This window comes from Sarcophilus harrisii, chromosome 2, assembly GCF_902635505.1.
Source record: "Sarcophilus harrisii chromosome 2, mSarHar1.11, whole genome shotgun sequence".
NCBI lineage: Eukaryota > Metazoa > Chordata > Mammalia > Dasyuromorphia > Dasyuridae > Sarcophilus > Sarcophilus harrisii.
In genome coordinates, this window is record NC_045427.1 from 514,656,556 (window position 1) to 514,675,839 (window position 19,284).

General features: G+C 40.0%; 1 protein-coding gene across 7 annotated transcripts in view; it reads left to right on the forward strand.

The window, feature by feature from the left end:
• Positions 1-17,584, forward strand: part of TLE3 (TLE family member 3, transcriptional corepressor) — a 59,620-nt gene extending 42,036 nt beyond the window's left edge. For 4 of the 7 annotated variants that reach the window (XM_023498377.2, XM_012543665.3, XM_003755691.4 and 1 more), the window contains exons 9-20: positions 991-1,110; positions 2,625-2,675; positions 3,513-3,665; positions 3,872-4,004; positions 5,107-5,300; positions 6,769-6,845; positions 8,109-8,358; positions 8,924-9,171; positions 10,288-10,435; positions 11,786-11,936; positions 13,327-13,403; positions 14,540-17,584. In XM_023498377.2, coding sequence (XP_023354145.1) covers positions 991-1,110; positions 2,625-2,675; positions 3,513-3,665; positions 3,872-4,004; positions 5,107-5,300; positions 6,769-6,845; positions 8,109-8,358; positions 8,924-9,171; positions 10,288-10,435; positions 11,786-11,936; positions 13,327-13,403; positions 14,540-14,647 — 1,710 coding nt within the window. In that variant the 3' untranslated portion in view covers positions 14,648-17,584. The remainder of the gene's footprint in view (positions 1-990; positions 1,111-2,624; positions 2,676-3,512; positions 3,666-3,871; positions 4,005-5,106; positions 5,301-6,768; positions 6,846-8,108; positions 8,359-8,923; positions 9,172-10,287; positions 10,436-11,785; positions 11,937-13,326; positions 13,404-14,539) is intronic. The other 3 variants (XM_023498384.2, XM_012543681.3, XM_012543686.3) reach the window with 1 other exon arrangement.
• Positions 17,585-19,284: the final 1,700 nt, after the last annotated feature.

A 19,284-nucleotide genomic window follows, 5' to 3' on the forward strand; every position in this document is an offset into this window, starting at 1 on the left:
ACCGTTTCTGTCCTTTCTGTATTGTCTGTTTTAAAACACTGTAGAAATGTGATCTCTATTCATTATTATTATTCCTATACTCGGCCTAGTGCAAGATTTGGCTTATCTTCAGAAATGTCATGGGGCTCAGATCTAGTTGGGGCATGAAATATAAACACTAAAATTACCCCCAGAATGGTATTGGGTGTAATGTTATTGTGCAGGCAATATAATTCATTGGCTAATGTCACCTCCCATTGATTTCCCTCTGCTCAGCTTCCAGAGTTCTAATCACCGTGGAGATGTCTTCCTGTCCATTGATGATGTACTAGTTTAGTGAGATCTCTGAAAATGTGTCCCTGTGTATTTTCTCTTAAAGACTTTCCCACACTGCTTCTCTTTGTTTTTTAGCAAAAGAACAGCTTTTTCAGGAATAGTGCATTCATTTTTAGCTATTACATCTTGTAGCCCTGCTCTTTCTCTATTCTCTGACCCCACAGTTAAGAAGGGCTGGTCTTGGGAGCCTGGATTCCTTCAATGGCAAGAGGATGAGGTGTTTGAGGCTAGTCCTCTGTTTCCTTTCTCTTTCTATTGCTCTGTGTTTTTGGACAGATCACTTGACCTTTGGGGACCCTCGTTTTCCATCTTTAAAACATGAGTGATTGTCTGCCAACTTGAATTTCTTTAGGAATAAGGGTAGGGGTGTGTGTTTTCTCACTAGTATTTCTGTAAGGGTAGCTGACAAAGTTAGCTTTATTCCCACCAGATATTTAGGCTGAAATGTTAGCAAGCTGGTCTGCAGAGAGTATTTGTAAGCTGAGGCTTCTAGTTCTGATTTTTTTACAGGAAGACTTGAACAGACAAAGAGCGCAGTGTGTGAATTCATGGGCATATGTACCAATGCATTGTGTAAATGGACTTACAAACACAGTGCTAATAATAATTCTTCTTAACTTGCCTCTGAGGCACAAAAAATTGTCTCTAATGACAGGACCGATCTCTTTGTTTCAGAATAACTCTGTGTCTCCTTCTGAAAGCTTGAGGGCTAGTGAGAAGCACCGAAGTTCCACTGACTATGGCATCGACTCCAAGAAGAGGAAAGCAGAAGAAAAAGACAGCATGAGTCGATATGTAGGTCTGATTGGGTTGGGACTGGCATCTCTTTTATATGTGAGGGGACTAATAGAGAGAAAGGCCAAGAATCTGAAGTTCGTTACTCAAGATCAGGCAACTACCTTGGACCCACAAGGCCTGGAAAAGAGCAGGCTGGAGCTATAACTGCCTTTCTTCACTAGTGATAGAGAAAAAGCTCATATGCTGAAGTTTTCCCATAGCTTATTTTACCCAAACTCCCTTCTCCCATTGCCTTTGTTTCCACATACCAGTTCTCAAACTGCATGTTTTTGCCCTAATTTGCCATCTTGTCTTTAAGGGTTTCTTTTTTTCCCAAAAACAATTCACAGAAGAGAAATATAAGAAGGTTCAGAAGACAGCCAAGATGAAGAAAGCAATTTTGAAAGTAACATGTAGAATTTATTATATACTGTTTAAAAACAGCACAAAATAAAATAGAATGAAATAGAAATTCATGTAGAATGGTCTTTTGATGATGTTCTGCATGTATAGAAAGAAGTGCCTCCTTTCCCTTTTGTGGGATTTTAAAAAATTTTTTTAAAATATCTCCTCCAAAGACTAACCTTGATAGTTTTAACCTATATCCAAAAGTGTTGAGTCATCTGCATAATCTAGGACCAGTGTATAAGCAGCATTTTTTTAAAAGATCTCACTAATATTGAAGAAAAGAGAGCACAGACTGTGGGTATGAAATAGGGGGTCCTTCTTAAGGGACAAGAAGTACTGAAGGACCTTATTCTTAGACTGACTAATCCACATAGTAACATGATAGGACTCTATTCTATTCTACCAGAGGAAGTGAGTGGGCAAGGAAAACTTATCTCCGAACTTTCCTCTGGAGTTCTTCAGTTTATTTTGGTGATCTGGAAGCCTCTGTTCAGAAAGAGCAAACTGTCCTTTGTCCTTAGTACTAGAATAGGTTCGTTTTCCTTCCTGGAGAGAGACAACTTCAAGATTGGGTCCGGCCTTCATTTTTAATATTGCTCATTTGGTTAGGTGATGTGTTCCCATCTTTTTAGGACCTAACTCAAGTCACACTCTAGTCTGTGGAGCCTTCTCTCACCATCCAGCTTACAGACTGCTTTCCTGAGATTTAGTAGCATTGATTATCTGGCCTTAATTTGTATGCAGCATATGATGTTTTTTATTTTGGCTCTTCATTGCGTGTCTACCTAATGGCAATCCCTCCCCCCACCCCCCAACCCCTTATTGTAGGAAATAAGGAAAAGTCCCTGACCCTAAAGTTCTTATAGTGTAGAATAGGGGCAGCTGCAGGATGTGTTAACTGTTACTAAAGTAGGGAAAGGCAACACTAATTTAAATTAGTGTGTAGCAAATTGAATTTAAGAAAGGGATTGCAGAGTAAGAGTGATCATGTTGATGGATGGTTAATTGGGGATAGGGTTTTGTGGAAGAAGGCTGTTTTGAAGGAAAAGATTGATGGATAGACTTATCAGAGGTAAGCATAGGGGATATTCCCATTTCTTACCTGACCTCCTTTTATATTGCAGGATAGTGATGGAGACAAGAGCGATGATCTTGTGGTAGATGTGTCCAATGAGGTAAGTAAAGGGACTGTGTTGTAAATGGGATGTTTAAAAGAAAAGTTTTTGGTTTTTATAAAGGACTAAGATTAGAAATCCAGTCTGAGAATCCTTAGCTGATAGAGTCCCATAACAGACACAAGTGACTACATGTGAATAGGGTTAGAAAAGGACCTTAAATCCCATGACTACTGAGCTAAGGGAAAGGTGAGAACTGTACATTGGTATCCCTATTAAATCTTTGAGTCACCAGAGTTATACCCCTATCAAATTGTTTTCTGCTTTTATTCTAAGGAAAAATGTATTCTTAAAACATTAAACATGGGAGTTTTTGAGGATTCTGGAAAAGGTAACTTTGCCTTCTCTTATGAAATAGATCATTCAAAACATACTGAAATATGTACTAAAGGGAAAAAAAGTCCTTGACCAATTCCTTTTATTATGTACAATCAAACCAGGCCCCTGCCCATAATTACAAAAAGAAGTGGTTATTCCTCTATAAAATTAAACCCAATTGGTTAGAGATAGCCTATATGGCAAGAACACCGTCTGCTGGAGTTCAGAGATCTGGATTCTAATCTCTGATCTGCTACTTGTTAATTTTATGATCTTGGACAGAGAATTTCATTTCTCCACTTTCCTTTTTTGGACTCTTCTTAACTTCCTTCCTTCTAAGATCTCTGTTACACTTCCAAAATTTCTATAGGGATGTAGAGATCCCTGAACCTCATCTTTTCTCAGGGTCTATACTGAACTGAGTCCAAATTAGTTACTTCTTCTTTCTCCCATCTAGCAACTATAAATTTGAACACTTGACCTTAGCGGTTGCTATAAATACATTTTTTGTGTTTTTAGGATCCAGCCACACCCCGGGTCAGTCCAGCCCACTCCCCTCCTGAAAATGGGATAGATAAAACCCGAGGACTGAAAAAGGATGCTCCTAATAGCCCTGCCTCGGTCGCCTCCTCCAGTAGCACTCCTTCTTCTAAGACAAAAGACCTTGGTCACGTAGGTGGTGTTTGCTGCTCCTTATGTGCTGATGATTGGCAGCGGGAGGAGGGGTATAGATGCAGATTTCTTAAGTAACCCAGAAGGAGCTTCAGTGACTATTGGGTTTATTTTTTGTTGGGGGGAAAGGGAGGGTGAGCCTGAGAAAGCTGTTGTTCCAAGAGCGGGCTCTTCATGTTTCCTTTTTCTCAACCCTTTGATTCCAGAATGATAAATCCTCTACCCCTGGTCTTAAGTCAAACACGCCAACTCCCAGAAATGACGCCCCAACTCCTGGAACGAGTACGACTCCGGGGCTGCGGTCAATGCCAGGCAAACCCTCTGGCATGGATCCCTTAGGTAGGGATGAGAGCCCGTTGCACAGGGGGTGTATGTGTGTTGTGTGTGTGGGGGGGGGGGGGTCATTGGCAATGAAGCCTTCTCTCTTGGACATTTTCCTCTGGGCTTGTGTTCCTGACAGGGACATGGGTGAGGATTTTTCAAGGCACGGATCAGCTAACATCTGATTTGGTTTACAGTGACTCATACATAAAATGCCTTTGGAAGAAATCCAAAGAAGGTAGTCATAGCTTCTGTTCCTGCGGCAGTCTGAACCCTAGTCGGAGGTCTAGGACAGACACATTGAAATGATTCAGAATGCTTGGTTTAGGAACATGCTAACAAGTGCAAAGAATTGTAATTCAAGGGGTTGTGGGTAGAAAAGGGGCAAGACTGGGAACTGAAAAATCTAGATTCTGTCTCCAGTAGCAGGTTAACTCCCTACGTAAGTCTCACCTTTCTGTATATTAACTTGTATAGCTACAAAATGAACCAGCTGATCTCCAGAGTCTGAGAGGTTTGACTTTTAAGGGGAGATCATAGACTCAAAGGTATCTCAGCCATTGAGTCTAACCAGAGAAAGGAACTGGATCTGTGATTTCATTAGTTTAGGGAATTCCTGCGTAGGGAAACCACCAATGCAGGACTTTTCTGCAACTGAGTCCCAATCCCAGCTCTGCCTCTACTCAACGCCTCTTAGAGAAATAATTTAACTTCTCTGGCTCTCAGTTCCCTCATATGCCAAGCGAGAGGACTGGACTCTCAGCTTTCTTACAGCCCTTACTAGTATTCTTAGCCTTCTAAAGCATAGGCAGCATTTGCCTGGAGTCAGCGTGTTACTGCGTGACATTCCACAAGTTGTGCCGTATTGGAGGAAGTAAGAAGATGAGGGGAGAGTCTGTAGTGTGGGCTGCCCAGGGGCTTTGCTATTCACTTTTTATTGCATGGTCCCACGGCTAGTGTGTGTGAGAGGATGAACTAGAATCTAAGGGCTCCTTCCTGCAGGGCTCTTTGTGTACTCTTTGGGAAGAAGGGTTATCAAAATGGTTAGAAGGAGGCGGGAGAAGGGAAGGACTTCTTGGGATTGTAGCCCTCTAATATATACTCTCTTCTTTCCATTTAGCATCCACTCTCCGAACTCCCATCTCTCTTGGTTCCTATGCAGCTCCGTTTGCTATGATGGGCCATCATGAGATGAATGGCTCACTTACCAGCCCCGGGGCCTACGCAAGCCTACACAACATCCCGCCTCAAATGAGTGCCGCCGCCGCTGCCGCCGCTGCCTATGGTCGATCACCAATGGTGAGCTTTGGAGCTGTACGTAGAACTTTTGGCTCCTTTCAATGGGGATGGGATGTTGTTGGGCTGTCATTGATTGGGTCAGACTACCACTCGCCTTTGGGCTGTTCCCAGTCCTTCAGGGCTTTGTAAGGAGCATGTCTGAGATAACTTCTGGAGGATAGTACATAGAGAGGTGACTTCTTAAGATTTCCTCCGGTTCCAAGGCTTATATGACTATGTAAACTGGTCCCCTAGGTTGTAGAAGAAGTATTTTCTAACAGGAGAGTTAGGAGACACTGGTGTTGATCTAGATGCTTATGATGGACTGTGCCTTCTAGGGGATAATAAGTATAATATCTTCAGCCCTTAAAAATATGTCTTCCTCAGTCTGGGGTATTTAAGATAATACTACCTTGGACAAGTTACAGCCTTTCAATTTCTTTATCTGTAAATTGTGCAAAGTAGTGCATCAAAATGTTACTGAAGTATGTTTATGAATTTGAAAGCACTTTATAAGTTATTCACATAGTGCAACTATCACCATCACGTATATTTATCATATTAATGTTGTTTGCCATTAGACAAATGGACTTTTGGGAGGGGCGTCTTAACATTTTAAGTATTGTGTGCTTAGCCCTTATGCTAGTGAAACAAGGAATTAAAAAAAAATCTCTTTGGGAAAGATCAGACATGGTATTTATTCACATGAAAAACAATTGATTATAAGTATTGTAGGGATTTAGAGAAAGGACAGTTTTATGTGGACTGTAGGGAAATGGTCAGGGCAGGCTTCCTGCAAGAATCGGACTTGAGCAAGATCTTGAGGGAGGAGTTAGATTTGGGTAGGCAGAAGAAAAGAGGATGATATGTGGCCTCCTAGAAAACAGGGATTGTTTTATTCTTTGTATCTTAGTGCCTAGCAGAAGGTCAGACATATAGTAGGTGCCTAATAAATGTTTATTGATTGAGTGAAAGGAAAGGGAATTTCTCTAGAAAACGAGTCTTTTTTTATCTCCCTCTTGCTTACTTGTAGTGAATGTGTCCTCAATGACATTTACAAGGCTATGCCATGTCGAAGAAAGGATATGTGAAGGAATAAAGAGGGGATGAGGAAAGGCTCTGGGAGCTTGGTTTTCCAGTAGGTTGTCTATTAAACATCCCTTGTACATGACACATTTTTCCTTCCCTGGTGTATTTTAGTTCAGTTAGAAAGGCAAGTTGGTATTAACTAGAAAAGGTGCTGGGCTCCTAGTCTTGGATTGTGATCTTAGTCTTACTACTAATTGTCCATATGACTTTAGACAAGTCACTGACTTTCTGGGGCTCAAATTTCCTCATTTATTAAACAGGGCAGGGACATTAATATTTGCCCCATCTAGCCCAGGGGTGATTTTAAGGCTTGATCAGGTAACAAATGTGAAAAGAATTTGAAATGTTTAAATGCTCTACAATGTGAGGTAGTGTGATTTTCACTGAAGTTTAATGCTTTGTGTTGGTTTTACAGGTTGGTTTTGATCCCCACCCCCCGATGAGGGCCACTGGCCTGCCCTCAAGCCTTGCTTCCATTCCTGGAGGAAAACCGTAAGCTTCTGCCTTTTAATAAACTTCATTGGGCCCAGGGTGGCATTTGAACTCTGATTAGGGTACCAAGAGTCAGTGTCAGGAAAAACTAGGCCACCCCCTTCCAAACTGGAGAGATTTTTTTTTTTTAATGATCTGGGGAGGGACCTTAGAGATCATCTTGATAATTTTTAAATAGAGGAAACACTAAGCAGTGAAAAGGGAAGTGAGTGATTTGTTCACACCCCTACCCCACCACCAAAACACACACATACACAACACACTGCCTAGCTAGGACTAGTAGTTGGGTCCTCTTGCTATTGCTCCATGTTCCAGTTTTAAGAGATGTGGCCCCAAATGCAGCTGATGTCTCCTGTCCCCTATACCCAATCCTAGGTGCAGAAAGGGAAAGGAGAAAAGATTAATCTAGGTGCTGGCCATTCCTTTTTATTCCGAGAAAACCACATGGCAGAGGTCGGGTATTTAGGAGCGTATTAGTATTAGTCCAGTTAGTTCTAAGTTTCACATTCTCTGAACATGAAAGGGCCACAGGATTGACTTGTGTCTTTAGCTTCAGAAAAATTCAGAGAATAAAACCAAACTCCGCAAGTGCTGAGAGGTCAGCTTATTCTGGGTGCCCAGGAGCTTGGGAAACTCTGACCTATCTACTGAGAAGCATCTCAAAACTTTAGTGTGTTGTTTTGTTTGTAAAAGCTGGAATGGAAATAAGATAAAGCCACCAGTAACTATAATATTAGATATGACATGATATGATAAGTAGATTTAGAACAGTACAAAGCAATGCTTTATAAACTCTAAGTGAATGGGGGAGAAAGGTCATTACCAATTCCCATATGGGTGTGTGTGTGGGGGAATGAGGAATGAAAACTTTATCTATTTGAGTTGTCCTTTAAAGAATGGGTGCACAGGACAACAAGTGTATGGGGGAGGAAAAAGAAAAAATTCTGCAATAAATAATTCCTAAAGTGAATAAATAACTTATACTGAGCTAATTGAAAGTGGGTAGTTAAAATTACTTTATTACCATACTGGTTGATAAGTTTTCTGGACGTTAGCTGAAAAACAATCAGCACATTGTACTTTATGTATCTATGTATAAATACCCAGAAGAGGAATAATTTCCCTCTCCCCCCAGTCTTCCACCTTTTTCTCTCCCAAAATAACCCCAAAAGTCAGAACCCTAAGATGCGGGTATGGGAATAAGGTGATGGCAATTTTTGATCTTGATCTGATCCCTGAATCCTTGGTTCCCCCTTCTTTCAGGGCTTATTCTTTTCATGTGAGCGCTGATGGCCAGATGCAGCCAGTGCCCTTTCCCCATGATGCACTGGCAGGGCCTGGGATTCCTCGGCACGCACGACAGATCAACACGCTAAGCCATGGGGAAGTGGTATGTGCTGTGACCATCAGCAACCCTACCCGGCATGTCTACACTGGAGGCAAAGGATGTGTGAAAATCTGGGACATCAGTCAACCAGGAAGCAAAAGTCCCATTTCTCAGCTTGACTGCCTGGTAAGGAACTCTTTAAAATATAAGCCTGGTGTGGCCAGGAGGCATTTTTTTCTTCTGTTTGCTAAGAACACACAGCCTCTTTCTATACACAATCTCTCCCTAATTAACTCAGCCTGCTTATCATGCTTATTCCTTTCTCTGAACTCATCCAATTTAGCATGTCTTCCCAATAAACTCCTTGAAATCAGAGACTGTATCTCCCCGCCCCCCCCCTCCCAACCACCACCTTTTTTTTTTATCTCTAGCATATAGGTAGGTTTTTAATTAACAAAGAAGGGAGGGAGGAAAAGAAATATTGCTGTAAGGAACTCCTATTTTGATTTTGGAAAAAGGCTGCCTTTCTTTGCCCTTCCCAATGTGCTGGGGACGTGGGGGTGGAGATGGGACAAGCGTGTGCCTTTTACAAATATTTATTGAATGGTAGACAGCAAAGGTAGAAGGTTGAGTGGGAGAGCAAATAAAGCAGCAGTGAGTTTTCATAAAGGTGATGGGAATTCTAATTTTCAATATCATGATCCTGGAGGAAGGAGCCCAAGTTGCTAATATTTTACCCTCCTTTCTCCAGAACCGAGATAACTACATCCGCTCCTGCAAGCTCCTTCCCGACGGTCGTACGCTCATTGTGGGTGGGGAAGCCAGCACGCTGACCATCTGGGACCTGGCGTCCCCAACACCCAGAATCAAAGCTGAGCTGACATCCTCCGCCCCAGCCTGCTATGCTCTGGCCATCAGCCCTGATGCCAAAGTTTGTTTCTCCTGTTGCAGTGATGGGAATATTGCTGTTTGGGACCTTCACAACCAAACCCTGGTCAGGTAAGGACAGGAATTAGATTGTGCTAGCATAGACAAGCTCTCCTACCCCAAATGCCTCATTTAAAAAAAAAAAAACAAAAAAAAAAACTTAATTTAACTACATGGTTCTTGGTTTCAGGTACCATATATTATTATTATTATTATTACATTTTTTATATATAATATAATATATTATTATATAATGTCCAGTTTTTTGTTGTTGTTGGGGGAAGAACAACTAAATTTATAAGTAATTATGGTAGGGACTCAAAGTATGAAGGAACTTACTGTCTTATGGATATGCAAGAAAACGGAATACAGAGTTTTGCTGTAAAATGCTACAGAGTAGATTAAAAGTATTCTGGCAGTTTGGGATGGTCAGGAAAAGTTTCAATAAAGGTGAAAATTTTTTAAGCTAGGACTTGAGGATTCTGTTCAGCAAAGTGGAGGTCAGGTGGAGGATTGGGAAAAAGGATATTCTAGATGGGAGGAATAATATGTATCATCATGTAGGAATGGCCAAGGTACAGAGGCCAGAATGCCTATGGTGTGTGTTCTGGGTGCATTGGATAGATGGACTAGGCTGAAGCAGAGGGTTCTTCACTATGTTCTGGATGCCTTTTGGCAGGCTGGTGAAGCCTATGGAGCCTTTCTCATGATAATATTTAAATATTTAAAATGCATAAACTCCCATTTCATAGTACGGTTTGCAGTTTGTACCTCTCAGATCCCCTCAAATTCTAAATCTGGGAGTCTAGCTTGCAGATATTATTCAAATGGAAGGAAGATTATTTCAAAAAATGAAAGCTGTTCAGAAGTGAAAGAGGCAGCCTCTGGGGCTGCTTTCTGTGTGGAATTGATACACTGTAAATGTATTGCTTTGGGTGGGTATCATGTCCTAGAAGCTCCAAAGCTAACTTGGCCAGGTGGTGAAGTAGACTGAAATGCTAGACTCGGTCAGGAAACCTGAGTTTGGTGAATTCCAGCTCTCCGATCTGAACAGCTTAGTCTTGAACCAATCCCTTAGAGGTTGAACTAATTATCATCCCTAGATTTCCTTCGAAGTCTCACATTCTGTGATCCCTAAGGTGGGTTTCTTTCCTCTTCCTCACTTCTCTCTCTCTTTATGTACTGCAGGCAATTTCAGGGCCACACAGATGGTGCCAGCTGTATAGATATTTCCCACGATGGCACAAAGTTGTGGACAGGTGGTTTAGACAACACAGTCCGATCCTGGGACCTGAGGGAAGGTAGACAACTACAGCAACATGATTTCACTTCCCAGGTGAGTGTCCAAGTCCCTCACAATGTTCTCATTCTTTGGAACCTTTTTTCTCTTCCTTCCTTCAAGAGACAACATAAAGTTGTCTCTTATGTTTATATATATATATATATATATATATATATATATATATATATGTGTGTGTGTGTGTGTATGTGTGTGTGTGTGTGTGTGCATTTATCATACATATATCCCTTTTCCTCATGCTGATGATATTACAAACACATTGAATGTAGATGGCAATCTGTGATCCCAGAAGAGGTGGGTATTTTCTCTATTGAAAAAGGTGGTAGTCCGGCCATTTGATGATAGTCAGCAGGTAGAAAGTCAGTTGGTTCACTGGTACCTGGGAAAGATAGAGCTGGTGATCACAGATTTATTGAAATACACACACACCCTTTTGTGCATGTGACATCACTATTACTGGGAAATTGTAAATGTGTATATGGAAAACATGTATAAATATAAGTATTGTTGAGAAACACTTGACCCTTAACTTATCTTTGTGTTAATATTTCCCTCTCATCTTATGACCATTCTACTTTCCAATCACACATTTCCTTAATGATACCTGTTCCCTTTGATCATTTCTTAAATATAGGTCATCATTGAACTACATTGCAACTTCCTTATGCCTAATATTCACCTCTTCTTTGCCCTTTGAGATGATTTAATTTGGCTCACATATGCTATATAAAAAACTTATTTCCATTCCTTAAAGAACAAGTGGCTTAAAATCAATGCACATTACAGTGGGAAATTTTTTGAAAATTAGGTTTGAAATTTTGTTTCTGATTATAACATACTAAGGTTCTTAGAGTTTTTGTTCAGTGAATCACCTTGATGGGGAAGGCTCTTAACCCTTTTCCTCTTGCTCCATTTCCCCCACAAATGACCTCTCTGTCCCTTACAGTCTGCCTTAAAGGCAGATTCTCATTATGTTCCAAATTTAGGAAAATTAGATTTAAGCAAGAGCTTTCATTCCCTTTTGAATATGGTGTGGCTCTAAACCTGTCAGCATAATGTTGCCAATTCTCATGATAGGAATTGTCTAGGAAGGAAGATTTTAACCACAACATCTCATCTCATCAACTACAAAACTCAGGGGAGGGGGATGCTTTTCAGCCAGCCATGTACAAAATGTAAGAAAGATATCTATTTGGCAAATGATGACTGTTTGGAGGTGAGGAGGGAGGAATAACAGGGATTCCAGATATGTGTTATTTAAAAATAAGTTTGGAGATATTTGTCGGACTAATGGTGAAAAGGGGCTCTTTGTGACCTAGTTGGTGGCCCACACACCTCAATCATATTCAATATTAAAACCTTTCATTTTCTCTTTTTCTCTTTAAGATCTTCTCCTTGGGCTACTGTCCCACTGGGGAGTGGCTGGCTGTGGGCATGGAGAGCAGCAATGTAGAAGTGTTGCATCACACCAAACCAGATAAATACCAGCTGCACTTGCATGAGAGCTGTGTGCTCTCCTTGAAATTTGCCTACTGTGGTAAGAAATGGGGGGAGGGGTGTCACTTAGTCATCTCCTCTCTACCCCTGACTGCCCTTGAGGTTCCTTGACTGGCAGTTCTTTCTTATAACCCATCAGACCCACCCTAGCCAGGAGAAGGCTTTCTTTGCCCAATGTTGGCTCTTGAGTTTAGCTAAGAGACCTTGAAGGAAGGAAGGACACTGACCAAAGTGGTGGCTTGATTTGATCTGTGTGAATAAGTCATATTGGTTTAGTTGAGGGAGAGATAGAAGACCAGAGGTCAGATCCCAGCTTGAGACTTACTATCTGTGTGACTTGCACAGCTTAGTTCCTTTATCTGAGAACTAAAGAGGCTGGATTCTGGCTCTGAGGTTCCTTTTTGCTCCTATACTCTAATCTGTAAAGTCAAGTTCATGAAGACCTAGGCTGCCTCCTATTTTTAAACTGTATGTGTTTGCATGTGTTTGTTTATACAAGCTCATGGGTATGTATAATCCTAGCATATCCTTGGAAACTCAGGGAAATGCAAACTTAAAAGGAAAAGGCACAAATAAAAACAAACATACAAAAAGAAAAGGAAACAAAACATTCAAGAGGAGACACATTATAATTTGTTATTACCATATATATATATATATATATATATATATATATATATATTTTTTTTTTTTTTTTTTTTTGAAAACTATGCAAAAGTTCAGGATTTCTTGCATAAATTTTTTTTTGGGGGGTCCTTTATATATTGGAATGTAAAAATTAAAAAAAACAACAACTTGGGTAACCCTTCATAGAAGAATCCTTATTGTTGTTGAGAACTGATGGCAACACAAGGGTGACAACAACAATAGAGAAATCCTGGGCATTTTACAATCAGAAAGGTTCTTAGAGATTGGCAGATAAGGAAAGGAAGGCTTAGAAAGGGGGATGTTCATGAGTGAGTAGCAGCAGAGCTAAGACTAGAAGTAGCAGCACCAAGTTCTTCTCACTCTCAAGATCAGTGATCTTTTTACTACACTACAAAGTTTGGTGGATGCTGTAGGCCAGGGTGTACTGATGGACATTCCTTGCTTGCAATAGTCCCCAGCTGCCTTTGTAGGAAGAAAAGGGTAACCTGGTCTAGTTGATTGTGTTAATATTTAAAAACAAAAAAATGAACTCGTGAATACATTTATCAAAAAGTCTTGACACTTTCATTTCCCTAGCTATCTCTAGTCAGCCTTCTCTTTTTGAAGAAAGAAGAACCTACCTTTTTATCTCATGTTTTCATCTACATACCCTTGTGAAATTCTTTGATGAGAAGATTTTTTTTTACATACTAGATATTTGCTTCCTTTGGAGCAGGCAGTGGGGGAGGCAAGATGTCTGGATTTGCCCCAAACTGACCCTTTTCTCACTTTTTATCACTTAGGCAAATGGTTCGTGAGCACTGGGAAAGACAATCTTCTCAATGCCTGGAGAACGCCATATGGTGCTAGCATATTCCAGGTATGGTGGCCTTTCTTCCTCGTCCTACCTGATGGGGGGGGCAAAAAAATGGGTCCAACTTCAAGAAGCATAGTGCTGTTGTAGGTGACTCATGTGTCACTCATAAGTCACGCAGATATTTTAGAACAGAAGAGCCCTGAACGTACCTTCCTTTTCCTTTCTTCTCAACTTTCTGCCTTTGGCATATCCTGAAGCAGTGTCCCTTTTGGATTTGTACTGACTTGGGGAACCTTAGATTGAATTTCCTATAAATAGCCAAAACTCTTGCTATTGGCCAAAGGCCACTGAAAGATTTTGAAAGCAAAGGAGATTAGAGTATTTTTTTAAAAAAAATTGATAATTGAAAGAAATAATATATTTCAGGTAGAGGTTAGTAAAATATAGGTATTTTCCCCCCAACCAATATCATGGAGCCTTCACATCTCTGCAGCTGGCTATACCCCCTTACCTCTTTCCTCCCCTTCCCCTCCCACTTTAGAACAATACTAGGAAAAGTTCAAATAGTTGATCATCTGTCATGGGAATAATAAATCTTTTAAGACGCTGGGTTTGCCTTGTCTCTTCAAAATCAAAGAAAAATTGTTCTAGACAAGTTTTTTTTTCCCCTCAATAGTATTTTGTTTTTCCAAATATATGGAAGGATAGTTTTCAACATTCAACATTCATTTTGGTAAGATTTTGATTTCCAAATTCTTCCTCTTTTATTCTCTCCAAGACAATAAGCAATATGATATAACATGTATAGGTTATACATGTATAATTCTTTTAAACATATTTCCATATTTGTACAGACAAGTTTGATGAAGGAAGTTTTTTTTTTTTTTTAAATCAAGTAAGTTTGTGAAAAGCAATGTATTTGTGGAAAGCATTAACTGATCCTGGCTCTTCAGAGAATCGTATCTATTTCTGGATGAGGTTTTTTTGTTTTTTTCATTGACTGATATGACTGAGTTTCCTTAAAATGGTAGAGATTGGAGCTCCAGAGAGGCTTTTGTTTTCATTCATATTGCATTGAAACTGAGCAACTGAGAAAATAAAGTGTAATCCGATTTCCATTCCTTCTCCTCTCCCCCCCTCCCCAACCACCTCATTCTCCATCTCCTCCCCGCTAATCCTTGTTCTCCTTCTCTCTCCAGTCTAAAGAATCCTCATCTGTCTTGAGTTGTGACATTTCAGCGGATGACAAATACATTGTAACAGGCTCTGGTGACAAGAAGGCCACAGTTTATGAGGTCATCTACTAAACAAGGATTCTAACAGGGCTGTCAAACTCTGGGAAAAACAGACCCCAGCTCTGACAATACAATGGGCAGGAGCCCACTGAAGGATGTCGGGAGAGCGAAGCGTAGGCAGTCATGCATTCAGAGCCCTTTTCTCTGGCAAGCCGAGAGGGGATGTGCCACGTCACGGTCTGGGACTAATGTGCATGGATTGATACGTTTCAGCAACTTGGATAGATTTTTCCCCCCTCCTCCCCTCTTAAAAACCCTGGCAGATGATGCAAATGGATTTATTTGGATGTTTTCAGCTCTGGCACCCAAGGAAACCCTCACAAATCATGCCTTCTTTCACTTTCTTTTTATTCAGTTCTCATTTGTCTACGCTTCAGTGGCACTGTAGTGGATGGCCTTTTTTTTTTTAAGGGGATGCTTCCCCCCTCCCCCAATTGTGCAGTGCACAAGACTTGTGAAAAATGTAAATAATGGACAAATAAATAAGACTGGACAAGAGGGAAAAAGGAAGACTCCTTCCTACTTGGTACACTAGCTGTGTATTTTGTCTGCTGTAATTGTAATCCACTGATGGTGGTGGCTTATTTTATTTTATTTTTTTTTTTTCTTAAGAAGTTCCTATTTGGGAGGGAGGAGGGGAGGGGTCATGGGAGCAAGGGGGTTGGGGGTGGGGAACCGGACCAGTTAGGGAGGGGAAAAAAAAGCCCCTTTGGATCCACAGCTGGTAACCAGATTGAACAAAAGGCATCCTCTGGTCAGCATTGTTCTTCCTGTTGTACATGTGAATTGTGCAGTGTGTGAGTCAAATGTTTGAACACTGTATGGGCTGACAGGATGTTGGGTCGGGATGCCAGCTACCAATAGAGCATCAGCAGAAACAATCCAATTTTCTATGGATTTGTTCTTTTTCTTTTTTTCCCCCTTTCTTTTTGGATGTTTTGGAGATACTAGAAAGTCCCAGCAAACTCCTGCTCCAGCCCCTTTTAATCTTTGGACACAGCCTGTAAAAGGAGTAATCTCAAAGGAAGCATAGCAAACTCAGCTCAGGGAGCTACCAGAGAAAATAGCAACTAATGTATGTTTTTTCTTTCTTTCTTCGTTTTTTTTTTTTTTTTTTTTTTTGTATTTGAATAAAAATTAAGAATTAGAATGGATGGTCTTTTTAACTGCATCTTCTTAACCCTCTCCCAACCACTGTTTCCTCCATTTCTCAAGGGGGGGGGGAGGGAATTTATTGGCTTCCGAGGGTACATGTGAAAGGTCAGTAGGCTCCTAACAGTCAGTCACTTTGGTGACTGGCTTCAATGGATTGAAATTGGAAACAGCCTGTCTTGGGTCTACTATTGCCACTTTTTGTACCAAAATGAGTTTTGATTGTTTTTCATTTTTGTTTTGATTTTTTTTTTTTTTTTTAAGAAGATGACGCTAATGGCCATGTGAGTCCTTGTGTAGAAGATGGGCTCACCCAGTGATGTAGCATATGGAAGAGAATTTTTATACGACATTTTTATGGATTATTTTTTAATTTTTGATTCAATCTGGTCAAAAGGAACTAGGGGATGGGGTATGATGAAAACTACCTGTCTTAAAAATTAAAAGTTCTTTGTAGGGCAAAACATTCTATATGTAATTAAAAGGATGAAGAGGTGGGTGTTATGGACCTTTCTCTGTTGCTATAAGGGGGAGCTGTACTTTTCTGCGCCTCTTTGTATTCCAAATGTTTAGCCATTGCCTTTCCATGGTGTTTGCCATGAGGGAGGAAGAGGATGGAAGGGACTTGACTCTTACAAAAAAAAAAAAAATAAGAAAAGAAAAATGAGAAGTAATTGTAATGAGCTGTTTTTATATTTTTAAAAGTCTAATATTTAAAGGTTTGTTTGATGTGTTTTAATTGACTTGTGTACCAATTAGTGCTTTAAAACAGTTTGGGGGGGCGGGGAGGGATGTCTCAAATTACCTTCACACTACATATTTTATACACATTGTTCCATTCTAAGAATTGACCTTTATCAGGAAGAAATCTCTAAATTTGGGATGATACTTTGAAGGGCAGGAATGGAGGATGAGAAGGGCAATTATTATGTTATTAACATTAGGATTTAATTGTTTTCTTAGGGCACAGAGTATAGTTTCAGGTTCATATTGCTCAACTACCTAAGCCTACTTAAATTCATACCTTGAAGTTACCAACAGTTAGGAAAATCTCATATCCTTTGGGAAGACAGTGTCCATAAAAACTGGTGATAGCTGGATGTGGGAAGAGATAATGCAAATACAATAATGCTATACATAGCAGATTGTGTGGAGCTGTTTATAACTCAACTGTATTGGGATAGTTGGGTATGGGTAGATTAGAGGGAAAAAAATGTAAATATAAAAATGAAACCCAGGTTTCATCTCTTAAAAATGAACCCTCAGGTTTAGAGGCGTGGACCACCAATTTTGGCTTTCCCTCTTCCAAACAACTTAATAAACTTTTAAAAATTAAAAAAAAAAGACTCAAGTCCTTAAAAGAGCAACTTTATTGATCAGCTTAAGGAGCAATCTGGGGGTTTTGCTTATGAGAGACCAAATGTAGTAGGTAGAAGTGTTAATAGCCATGGTAACACAGTACTCTATGAAGCTAAGCTGTGTGTGCCCTGAGGGGCCTTGGAAGAGGATTTGGGATCCAAAAAAAAGACATCCCAGAGAGAGGAATGAGAATAGGTTGTTTATCAAACTCAAGAAGCATCCAAGCAATATGCAGTAATCTCTACTTGCTTTGTAATTTTGAACTAGTCATTTCCCTGGATTTTATTTTCCTTATCCATAATCATTGTCATCTCTAGAAGAGAACTTTGAAGATCTTGTCCAATCCCCTCATTTTACAAGTGGAGAAATTGAGGAATAGCAGTTGTGTCCCAGAATTCCACAGCTAGGAAATGCCTAAGGTGATATTTTTGAATCTTATGCCAGTTCTCTGAGTAATGGGCTACCTACCTGTCTCAATTTCTGGCTGCTTAGCTCAAAAATATTCAGAAGCTTGAATAAACTGCTACATGCATTTAAAGACTTGTTAGAGGTTGCCTGTCACTATGCTATCAGTCTGTTGAAACTAAGATACCCAAGTTGGATGGAAGAGCCCTTTTTCCTCTCAGAAGATTACAACATCTCTAATCCTATTTGGTATCTTAGTGGATCAGGCAAAGATCATCCAAACCACCAGTTGAAATAATTGGTGATATGATAAAGAACTCAGCTAGCTCCCTCTCCCTCTCCCTATCTCTTTCGCTCTTGCTCTCCATCTCTACAATCTCCACTTGTTTCTAATATGTAATAACATCTATGTGTCAATATGTCTTTCTAATATTTAATATTAATGTCTATATAAAATTTTTCTATTTATTGTCTTACCCAGATGTCATTTCTCTTCTTTCTCCATAATACACCCTTAGACATATTCAAGCAAAAATTTAAAAGGGAATAGGGCTGAATTATGACCAAGAAATCCCAAGAGGTAATGGTTGTAAATATCTCATGCCAGGGACTAAAAAAACCACCTTAAGGTGTTCTCGAGGATTACTGCCAACACTGATCTTAGGCACACCAAGGGAAATAGGAGTTAAAAGTTAAGTCCGAGAAATAAAAGAAGCGATCAGACAGGACCTGTACCATCCAAGTGTGGGAGAGGCCAGAATCTGTACTTGGCACAGAGTCTGGGAAATAGGAAAGTGCATAGGGAGTAAACAGAAGAAAACACTAAACTAAGTTGGGGAGCACAATATAAATCCAGAAGGGAGTTAATTCCATAAGAGATAGCAGAGGTAGGGAAAAATTATCTAACCACAAAGATTCCAAGAGTGGCTAGGGAAAAAAATAATAAAATGAAACAGGGAATAAGAAATGAGAAAAGAATTGGAAAGAGAATAAATAACTTGGAATAGATGATAGAAACTTTTACCCATGTAGTGGACTCCCTGAAAATTAGAATGGAGCAAGCAGTTCAATGGCTCAAGGAGATGAGAAATATTAGAATAAACTCAAAAGACTTTTTAAAAAATAGAAAAAAGTGAAGGTATTGACTCAAAAACAACCTACCTGGAAAATAGTTTAAGGAGGGAAAATTTAAGATTTAATAGTCTTCCTGAAAACCAAAGTGGGGGGGGGGGGAAGAGAAGGGGGAGAAAGGGGAAGAAAACATTTGAAGAAATCAAATGAAAACTTTCTAAGGTCCATTGGACCCAGAGGGCAAACTGAAAATAGATTCTGTCAGTCACCTCAAAGATCATTCCCATTTAACAGAAGGCACAGATGAAAAGCCCCTTGGTGGGGTGATACTGTCAGCAAAAGCAGTTATGGAAAGAAAGATCTCAGAAGCAGAAACTTACTAGGATGAAGTTGAGCAACTATCTAACCTGATTGCCTGGAAGTGCTTAAAAGTTGTGACTTTCCCATGACTTTTAAGTAATTTGGTGTTTCAGAAGCTGTACTTAAACCAGATCTTTCTAATTTGATGGTCTGACCCTTTGTCCATCATGTTAGGCTGCTTCTGCCTCATAATAATACCTAACATTTGTATAGTTCCTGCTTTCGGACAGACACATGTAAGTGCTTTATAATTATCTCATTTGATCCTCACAACCACCCTGGGAGGTAGGTGCTATTATTCC